The sequence below is a fragment of the Camelina sativa genome, chromosome 1, assembly GCF_000633955.1.
Source record: "Camelina sativa cultivar DH55 chromosome 1, Cs, whole genome shotgun sequence".
NCBI lineage: Eukaryota > Viridiplantae > Streptophyta > Magnoliopsida > Brassicales > Brassicaceae > Camelina > Camelina sativa.
In genome coordinates this window covers 4,594,416-4,605,958 of record NC_025685.1, presented here as the reverse complement: position 1 = coordinate 4,605,958, position 11,543 = coordinate 4,594,416, and the positions used below count along the sequence as shown (strand labels likewise).

General features: G+C 35.7%; 1 protein-coding gene across 1 annotated transcript; it reads right to left on the bottom strand.

Annotated features, from left to right (window-relative positions):
• LOC104772614 (cytochrome c biogenesis protein CCS1, chloroplastic-like) lies at positions 2,501-8,809 on the bottom strand. The gene is made up of 3 exons (XM_010497229.1): positions 8,604-8,809; positions 3,070-3,375; positions 2,501-2,907 (listed from the first exon to the last, which is right to left on the bottom strand). Exons 2-3 carry the CDS (start codon positions 3,367-3,369, stop codon positions 2,827-2,829), a joined length of 381 nt encoding a protein of 126 aa, XP_010495531.1. The 5' UTR covers positions 3,370-3,375; positions 8,604-8,809; the 3' UTR covers positions 2,501-2,826.

Here is an 11,543-nt window from a genome sequence, read left to right as displayed (position 1 = left end):
CTATTTTTTTTTTTTTTTTTTTTTTCTTTTTAATTTATTTTGAGTAGCTAAATTAGTTTTTTTGTTTTTCCCTTTTTGGAGTGACAAAAGCTCTGTGTGATAGGGATGACAGATATTATATGAGAGAAGAAGAAGAGGTAGCCACGTGAAACACAAATTACGGAGATGTCCTCAGTTCAGTCAACGATGTCACGACTAATTGGAAATATATTTGTTTAATAAGTAGATTGTTTCAAATCCATTATAGACTAATATTGTTGTTACTAAGGAGGTTATTGATTGGGGATTAGAATTTTAAAATTTTTAGATATTATTTAGAATTTTTTGTTATTAGATTAAAATTTTGTTAAACTTTGTTAAAGTTTAGCATTGTTAGTTTGTGATTTGTAAAGTTATTTAAAATTTTAATAAATTTGAATTATTAGATTTGGACTTTTACATAGTCGATAAAATTTTTTGTGTTATTCAATTAAAACAAAAGAATCTAAGATTGTTAATAAATTTAATTATTATGTTATTGGTTTATGATTTATAAATTTTATTCATAAAATAAAGTCACAAAACGTATTACAAAAAATTTGGAGCACTTTACAAAATTTTATAAAACAAATCAACAAAACTATTGAATACTCTTTAGCAATCATTAAAAATCTTTCAGTTATACACTTTTGATGATTCTGTTGAAGTTCTTAAAATTCTGAATTTTCTAGTTTTTTTTTTAAATATATAAAAACTATAAAATACTATATATGATTGTGAGCCTATTATGAAATATTTTTTTCAACTGCGCATGAAAAAAACTCACTATATTTGTCCAAAAATAGTAAAAATCCCATTTATATTTGGAAGACAAAGAAAGAAAAAAAAACATTTTAGTTAAGGAATTTTAGGTTGTTTGCACCTTGTTCTTAACTTTCATCATTTATAGTATCATTTAATTCTATAATGGGATGGATAAAAAAAAGTGTTTTGAGCTCAAAAAGATGAAGATCAACATTAATTATAAGAGTAGTAAAAAGTAGGAAATATATCAGAATAAAAAATATTACATAGATACTATAATAGAGGCATGGGAAACACGTATTTGTTGTAGAACTTAGATCGTNAAAAAAAAAAAAAAAAAAAAAAAAAAAAAAAAAAAAAAAAAAAAAAAGATCGTGATAACTAATAAACATACATCTTTGGGTAATTATAATTGAAACAAAGATACATGCTCTGATACATATAGGCCTTAATAATTAATACTCACACGTCGATGCAAGCTAAGTTGTCCAAATTATTTTTTTTTTCCTTTTTTTTTTTTGGATAAACATGTTAAGAAAGTCTTCCAAATTGTTTTTTTTTTCAAATAAAATGAAGAACGTGTCTTTTCTTTTACGGGGGAGGGGCCGAGTCACAAAATGGATTGGTGAAAATCGTGTAGAAATGATATCGTTTACCTTATTGACTTGGGCTATATTGACAGAGAGTTCGTTTTCAACATCCACCAAAAGTATTTTTATATGTTAATGTAATTATGTACATAAAAGAGAGACTACAGTCTATATATGAGCATTGAACTCATGTGTTAATGAACTTTTTACGAATTTGACGTTCCTCGATTGATAGTGTTTGGAAAAAGAAATGTAAGACTTCACAATCACACCCCTATCTCCCGATCAGTCCTTTCTTCATCCACGTACTCAAACTCCTCATGAAAGCAAAACTAGCGACTAGTCGAATTTACCTTCGAATCTAGTGTAGAGAGTTTGAAGGTCAAATTATGCAAGCCAACTACGCTCCTCTGAAATCTATTTTTCCTTTTGTAATAACTCATAAAATTTACCTTGCCATTAATTTTCCCTTGGAATAGATATGCTTTTTTCTTTTTTCTTTTTTCGTCAAGCAAAGAGTAATGTATTAGATAATTTAGATTTATACGACAAACAGATTATGTTTAACAAAATTTGGACGATTTGCATCGACGTGTGCATATTTATATACAGGCCTCTTTTGCTACTAAGAATAAACAAGTTGTCCACATTGGTTTTCATCGACCGACATGAACATTTTGCTTAACGGGAACGTCAAGGGCTTTATAAGAGCCCAATTAAAGGCCTCTTTGCGTAGTAAGAATACTATATCTCCTATTTGGGCTTCTCACTTTGCTCATTTCAGAATTCGCACTAATTATATGTTTGTTACTTCATGCTTGTGGGGGTCTCATATCTTATATCTTTTGTATATCGCTCGATTTTGGTGCATATCGTTAGTGGCTTCTTCTATGGTCCAACTAAAAGTTAAAAATATAGTTTTTCTTTTGGGTGCACGCATCTTAATATTTGGTTTGAACGTATAGGGCATCAAAGCCGTCGGGTACTAATCCTATTTCATCAATTGGTGGAGAAATTGTCGCACCCACTATAGTTATATTAATATTAATTATATGATTAAATTATTTTTGAGTAACAATTTATCTTTCCACTAGAGAAACCTATAAAGGTTTCTTCAACTAAAATCATTGTGAAAACAATTTTTTCTTTTTATTAAAAACAAAAGGAAAAATACAAACTGCAACACACACTCTTCTTTTTGAGAATATGACCTAGCAATTTTCAACCAAATCACAAATACAGTATCCTAACACAAAACATGCTTCACCTTCGTGTGATCAGCAACATGTAGAATGTGTTTGTGTTCTTGAAAACTATACATTTTTCATAATTCTGTACAACTATATTGGTTTTGTCTTGAAATGTACCAGAGTTCGCAGAGCTAATCAAGATTGCTCAGAAACAACTGAAGTATTCTTATTGATTAGCTTAGGAACTTGATCAAGCAATCGATTCATATCATCAGAAATTCGTTCTTTGCTCTGTTGGTTCTTCCCCCGACCACCAATGTTTTTCCGTTTTGAAGTGCCCATATCTTCATATAAAAAAAGGAAAACAGAGTTAGATGATAAAGAGGTTGCTAAAGGTGGAAGACCAAAATCTAGTAGACCCAAGTGCCAGAACACATAGGTATAAAATAGGACTGTGATTGATAACGATTTTAAGAGTTATTTTTACATGTGAATGAGATAAGTACCTGATGCAGGTTGTGAGCTTCGGTATCACTCACCTCTCCACTATCATAATAATCCATGGTGAATCGATTAATATGAACTTCGGTATTAAAAGCATCTGCTGGAACTGAGAAAAACCCAATTGGGGCTAAGACATCTCCCATGACAAAATTTAACCCTTGAGGAACTGTGACCGAGCCTCTAAAGCTCCCAGTCGCACTGAGGGTTCCACCCACCATGATCAGAAGCATTGATATATGTACTCCCATAGGCGCAAATCGATCAGCCAAACCTTTAAAAGCATACAATGAAGGACCCTTCATAAACACCTGCAGAACAAACAAACTGAAAACTTACTACTACTTAAACCAAGACAATCAAACAATCAGCTAATGAAGATCAAAACAAACTTATTCACTAATAAATACAAATCAATCTAACCCTAACTCATATATCAGCTTCAAGTCTCTATCAACAATCTTGTCCACCGGATCAATCAACTGCGCATCATCACATAAAACAACACAATTGAACAATTCCAATTCAATCAAAGAACAAAAAAGTGGTGATCTTTTTCAATTCCAAATTCAATCACACTCTTGATACATTTCTAATTATAAGATAAAAAAAGACTTTGTTTTATAAGAATGACTCTCTTATATTATTGTTTAGAAAATCTCCTCTCAAAACTAAACAATGCTTTTCACTCTTTTCATACCTTTGATCACAACTCAATAAAAGATATATATAGTGCTTTCATTCTCCAATTTCTATTAGAACTAGATATCTCCTAATTCTAGTAGGATTATGCTTAGCCCTTTCTTGTCCTTAACATTCCTTTGTAAGGTATCTTGGGCCTTAAGTCTTGAAGTTTATCCAACATTTTCCCCCTTAAACTTCAATTCCTCTTTCTTAACTTCATGAACACCTATCAAGCTTCTCATTTCTTCAAACTTTACTCTAGCCAATGCTTTGGTAAGAATATCAGCCTTCTGTTCCACTCCTGGAATGTGCTCCACACGAATAAGCTCTCTCTCAATGCATTCTCGCACAAAGAAGTAACGCTTGTGTATGTGTTTGCTTCTCCCATGAAACACTGGGTTCTTAGCTAATGCAATTACAGACTTGTTGTCGACATACATCATGATTTGAGCTTCCTTCTTCCATGTGACTTCACTCAACAGATCCTGAAGCCATATCACTTGCTTAGCTCCTTCTGTTACAGCCATAAACTCGGCCTCACATGAAGACATAGCAACTGTGTCTTGCTTCCGTGTACACCATGTGATTGGAGTATTACCAAAGAGGAATAAATATCCAGTAGTGCTCCTCCCATCATCTTGATCGACGTTGTGATTGCTGTCACTAAAACCGATAATCTCCTTTAAGCCTCCACGCTTATACTTGAGACCATATGACGTCGTTCCTCTGAGATAACACATGATCTGTTTGATGATCTCTCCATGAGACTTCCTCGGGCTCTGCATATACCTGCTTACAACACTTACCGCAAAAGATAAGTCAGGTCGAGTGTGTAAGAGATATCTCAAACAGCCAACGTTTCTTCTGAACCGAGTAGGATCTATCTTTGTTTCATCATGCGACTTAGAGACATGCAGTCCAAACTCCATTGGGATCACTGTTGAGTTGCATTTTTGAAGTCCTACTTCCTTTAAAATCCTCTGTGCATATCCTTCTTGTTTAATGGTGATACCATCAACTCCTTGATGCACTTCAATACCAAGGTAGTAGGTGAGTCTACCGAGATCAGACATCTCGAACTTCGACGACATCTCTTCTTTGAACTCCTTAATTGCTCTAAGGTTGTTGCCTGTAATGAGTAGGTCGTCCACATAAACAACAACAATTAGTAGGTCACCTCCTTTCTCCTTTCGATACACTGCAGTCTCCTTTAAACATCTCTTGAAGCTCATCTCCTTCAAGATTTGATCCAACTTAGTGTTCCAGGCTCGAGGAGCTTGTCTTAAGCCATATAGAGCTTTTGTCAGCTTATAAACTCTATGTTCTTCCCCCTTGATCTCAAAACCTTTTGGTTGTTCTACATAGACGTCCTCCTTCAATTCCCCATGTAAAAATGCAGTTTTTACATCCAAGTGATGGATCTCCCATCCATCCGATGCAGCTAAACCAATCAACATTCTTATTGTCTCCATGAGAGCTACAGGGGCAAAAGCTTCTTCGTAATCAACTCCACTCTCTTGTACGTAGCCTTTAGCAACAAGCCTACCCTTGTATTTGTTCACGGTTCCGTCTGCATTCCTGTTAATCTTGAAAACCCACTTGAGACCAATTACCTTCACTCCTTGTGGTCTATCAACAAGAAACCAAGTCTTGTTTTTGTTGATAGAGTCAATCTCATCCTTACAAGCCACTCTCCACACTTGATTTCCTTTTGCTTCATCATAGAACCGTGGCTCATCATTTATCATTAACAATAACATCTCACTTTCGATTGATGCTAATAACACATAGTCATCAAGATACTTAGGAGGTTTAGATTGACGTCCTGTCCTTCTTAGAGATGGTTGCTGGTTCTCATGAGCAACAACATTCTCATCATCAACTCTGGTTTCAACTCTATCTTCTCTAGTTATACCATCTTCTGATTCTGCTCTGTTTTCATCAACTTGATCTTGTTCTGCAGAATTCGATGATATTGGTCCTTTTCCAGCATCCTTTATCTCTCCCCATTGCATAAGAAACATCCCTAGTTCTCTGCTATCTCTATTTTTTGTTCTGTTCCAGCTTCATTTATTTTTTTCATCAAAAACAACATCTCTGCTGACTACAATTCTTCTAGTTGACGGATTGAACAGTCGATATGCCTTGGATCCAGGTTCGATACCAAGGTGAACTAACGACAGCGAACGATCATCCAACTTCTTAAGACTTGCAGTATCAGCTTTAGCATAAGCTATACACCCAAACACTCTCAGGTGATCAATGTTTGGTTTTCTCTCTCGCAAACATTCATACGGAGTGATATTGTTTAGTGCCTTAGTAGGTATCCTATTGATCACATACGTACTGTGACAAATTCCTTCTCCCCACAGGTAGTTTGGAACCTCCATGGCCTTGAGAATGCTCCTTGTCATCTCCATTAGGGTCCTATTTCTTCTCTCCACTACACCATTCTGTTGCGGAGTATACGGTGCTGTCAAATGTCTCTTAATCCCGGTTGATTCACAGAAAGCATTAAATTCGTTTGACGTGAATTCACCTCCTCTGTCCGTTCTAACAGTAATGATTTCTCTTCCAAGTTCCTTCTCCACACTACTCTTGAACGCCTTAAAGCTTCCAAACGCTTCACTTTTCTCTTTTATCAAGATCGACCATATATCTTGAAAAATTATCCACAATAACAAATATGTATCTGTTATGTGCTAAGGTTGTAGGTGTTATAGGACCGCACAAGTCAGCGTGAAGAAGCTCCAATGGTTTAGAAGCTCGATACATTGTAGCTTTTGGAAACGACTGTCTCGTTTGTTTCCCAACAAGACACGACTCGCACAGCTTCTTCTCATCTCTAATCTCTGACAAGCCATGAACCATCTTCTGTGTCGACATTGCTTTCAGAGCTTTAAAGTTAATGTGACCGAGCCTAGCATGCCACTTCCAGGTATCATCCTCGATACGAGAGTGTAGGCAGACCGGTCTTCCCACCTTGAGACTAATTTTGTACAGCCTATTAGTTGATCTCAGAACTCTCACCAACAACCTGTCGCTTGGATCATGAACTGTCAACCAGTTTTCTCATTCGTACATCACAACCGACTTCTGTAGCCTGTCCTAGGCTCAGAATATTGCTCTTGAGGTCAGGAATATAGTAAATGTCATTTACTAGAACCTGTTCCTCACCTTTACTCTGAAAAATTATAGAGCCTTTTCCTTTTATTTCTACACAAGATCCATCTCCAAACTTCACCTTGCCTCCAATGTTCTCATTGAGCTCAGAGAAGTAATCCTTATGACCTGTCATATGATTACTAGCTCCATTGTCTAAATACCACATCCAATCCTCCTTGGTGTAGTTTCTTGGGATAACCCTCTCTTCATTCAAGTAGACAATCTCATGCAAAAACAAAGTTTTATCCGCTTCCTCTGTTTCAAAAGTTTCGACTTTGTTAGCTTCTTGATTTTTCTGAATCTTCTCCGGACACTGTGAGGCGTAGTGACCAGGTTTGTCACAACGAAAACAAATAATAATCTTCTCCTTCTTGTCTTGTGCTTGGTTCTGTTCTGTATTAGACTGATCCTGTGTGTTGAACTGGTTGTTAAAACTCAAATTATTTCTTCCTCTACCTCTTCCTCGATAACCTCTTCCTCCATAGCCTCTCCCTCTACCACGTCCTCTACCTCGAAAACTGTTGTTTCCACTGTTATAGTTCGTTTGAAACTGATCTGAGTTAGAAAACATCAGTTTTGTTTGATTTTCTTCAGGAAGTCCTTCTCCTGCAATTCTTTCTTCAAACGCCTTTAATCTTCCCACTATGTCTTCGAAACTTGTGGTGTTGAGGTTGAGAACTTGTTCAAGCGAGGCTACCATGTGAATGAACTTACTTCTAGGTAGATTATTCAAGAACTTCTTCACAAGTCTTGGTTCTTCAATGACTTCACCAAGTGCTCCTGCCTTGGTTGCGATTTCAGACAGTTTCCCAGCAAAACTGTCGACCTTATCACCCTCTGTCATTCGTAGCTTCTCAAATTCTGTCATGAGTGTCTGCAAACGTGCCTCCTTGACACGTTCAGCTCCAAGATTCCTAGACTGAATTGAGTTCCAAATCGCTTTAGGTGTACTCAAGTTACCAACCTGCATGGTAAGAGCTTCCGGAATCGACTGAAACAACAAAGCAGTAGCGATGTCATTCTTTTTTGGATCATTTGATCCTGGTTCGATTGTTTCCCACACTTTCTGAATACGCAGCATGATCCTCATCCTCATGGACCATACCGTGTAGTTCGTAGACGTCAGAAGAGGGCACTGCAGAGAGATACCTTTTTCCAACTCCTTCGGACGTGATGATTCTATGAGTTCTCCCATAGTTGTGGTTCGATAACACGACCAAAAACAGCTTTGTAATCGAATCACAACTTGATCGATTAAGCCTAGAGCTCTGATACCAAATATAAGATAGAAAAGACTTTGTTTTATAAGAATGACTCTCTTATATTATTATTTATAAAATCTCCTCTCAAAACTAAACAATGCTTTTCACTCTTTTCATACCTTTGATCACAACTCAATCAAAGATATATATAGTGCTTTCATTCTTCTATTTCTATTAGAACTAGATATCTCCTAATTCTAGTAGGATTATGCTTAGCCCTTTCTTGTCCTTAACATTCCTTTGTAAAGTATCTTGGACCTTAAGTCTTGAAGTTTATCCAACACTAATCTGGATAAATCAAACAGCCAAAAACTAAAAGATTCAAATTCCAACTGATCCCAACAAAAACAATCTGATCACATTCATCATGCAGATCAAAAAACACAAAACCCATGTGGAAAAATCAAATATTTGGAAAGAAAACGTACCAAAGCAGGATTGCGACGGAGGCTGAGATTGTCCGTGCAGCAAGTCTGGTGACTCTCCTCATAGCTTAGTGTGGATCTGTGATTGAGATCTCGATCTCGAGATTTTTGATAGTTGGATTGTTTTTTTGAAGCCGGAAGAAGAAGCCGATTCACCGTTTGTCGAGAGAGAGGAAAGAGATGGATCGGGGAAAAGAGGCAAATGAGGCCAAAGAAAAAAATTGTCTTTTATATTTTATCAAAGTCCAATTAGAAATTGACACGTACCATATCTTCCCAATTTCTTTCGATACTCCGCAGAGCAACGGTTCTATGTAATTGTGGGCCAATTCTTTTAATTATTCTTTTTTTTTGGACTTAGAAATGGTCTGAGTACCCCAAAACTCCACAGGCCATGGTCTTAGTCGGTTGCTACAATGGTCTAAACAAATGATTGATTCCTATAGATTTACGTTATCGATCATGGTAGATTTACATTTTACAGTGAATGCGCTAGGTCCCAATCTGTGGAGAAAAGATCTCACATCTGATAGATGTAAAGGGACTTGAGTAATATATAAAGGGTTAGAGCCTCTTCACTCATTGTCAATTGGTTTTGAGTTGGAAGCCCACAGTAAAGCCCTAATTTATCATGGTATCAGAGCCTACACACGCTGGCTCGTTAACTAGTCCGGCCCGGATAGAGACCCGATCACCCATTAATTGATGGCCCAAAGGAAGGCCCAATTCCATCGAAATAGCTAAAAAAAGAGATCATTATCTCGAGGGGGAGTGATGGATTCTGTCGAGATTAATGGCTAAAAAAACCATCATCTCGAGGGGGCGTGTGGAGAAAAGATCCCACATCTGATAGATGTAAAAAGACTTAAGTAATATATAAAAGGTGATGACCTCTCCACTCATTGCCAATTAGTTTTGAATTGGAAACCCATCGTCCCAGGTTCTGAAGTTTAATTACGGAAAGTAATAATACTAGAAAATTGGTGATTATTAAAATAATCTGTCGTATCCTTGCATGTTGGGAAAATGTCATGGTGCATGCCGATTCCACGGCGATATATAATAGTTTACGTACACAAATGTCAAAAAGTATACGCAATTAAAATAAATAACAGATTTATTTATTTAGTATTATCTTTGAAGAATCAAAATATATTAGACGCGACATCGTAGAATTATTAAATGTCTCAGGTTAATTTCAGAATCTTGGATTTGCAATGTGCAAGCCTCTTAAGATATCTTCAACACAGCATAGTCGACTGAATTTTACAGGACACTAGCGTAGTTGGACGTATATATACTCGAGTGTTACTACATGAGAATCTTGCCTAAATCATAGCGGTACTAAAAAATTTACTATCTTTTCCAGTATCCGAGTCATCTGATTGGGATTTAAATAGAAATTAAAACCTTAGATGACTTAATTACTCTCTGTAGAACTCAACTAAACTGAAAATTAAATAACAATATGCGGAAACTTCCAATTATAAAAATGAGTACATTTTTCTTGCGTAGGGAGATCAAACACATAGAAAGAAGTTTTCTTTGTCATGATTCGTGAGTCATGAGACATATGGAAGAAGTTTCTAAAGACAATTAATTTAAGGTTACGTGTACAACTAGTACGAAATAGTTTTAGTCTCTCCTAATTAAATATTTAATGTAATCGACCAAACTGGCCAATTCTTATAATTAAACGAACCAGAAGAAAAAAAACATGCATAACGTGTCGAGCGAGACCGGTCGAATTCGTGATGTGTTAGGTTTCGTGCCGGTGATCTCTTTTCTTTACAGGTTTGGCCAGAAACCTTTCATTTTGACCGTCACGTGGCGGTAGTAGTGGTAGGTCTGTTTCGTGACAGCTATAAACATGCAACGTGTTCTAGTACATTTGGTTGGTCGTACTTTATACTGTCCCAAGCTTGGTGAGATTAGAACTGCTTTCCTTTATACCAAAGAGGACGTGTGTAAACATCCTATAGCTTATCAGAAAAATATCCAAGGGCCGATCCGATATTCTATTTATACTAGTATTATAAATGTCATATGTGTCTCCCCTAGAATCTATAAAAAGAGACCAATTTGTTTCAATATTTGCATATTGTCACCATATTTGTAGGATGTTACCAGTTTGTTCCAGATATCCATACACATAATGTAGGTGATGATCAAGAACTTGTAATTTTGTTTTTTCATAATTAATTTTTGTTAGATTTTCAAAAGATTTTTTTTTAATTTATGATAAGCGAAACCATATTGTTCTTGCTGAACTGGAAACAAATTATATATTTTTAATTTAGATAGTAAGATCTTAAAATAAAATATCAAATTCTTATTCAATCAATGCATATATATTAATTTACTATGGGTAGAGTTCATCTAAGGGTATCCAAATTGTGATAGTTTATACATTCATTGTATATAATAAATTCCTATTGTTTAAAACTTATGTGCTGTAATTGACAATAAAAAATATATTACGAGGACTTGAAGAACAAATACAAAAAAATAGAGAAAATAAGTGAGAGAGCCGTATTCGTGTAATTGATGGAAACGTGGAGAAGCGCCGAAATCGAGTCATGGAGAAGTCACCGAGGAAGCATCTTACAGTATCCACGTCAGACCACACACGTGTCGTTCAAACCTCGTCTTGGAGGCTTTTTAATTTAAACAAAAAAAAAACAAGACAAGATACTTTTTTGGCAGGAGTCCTCCAGTTTTCAGAGTTCGTTCTCTTTACTACAGTAGGTACAAAGTGAAGAGCGCGTGTTTCTAACTCTCTCTCACGGGCTTACGCATTACGTAGACGCATTTAATTTTTTTTACATCACAGCTGGATACGATGGAGTTAGTGTGGTGCAGATGCAACAACATTAATTATCACAAAAAAATCTAAAATAGAAAGTTTTGACAAATTTTAGTTCAAAAAAAAAAAAAAAAAAA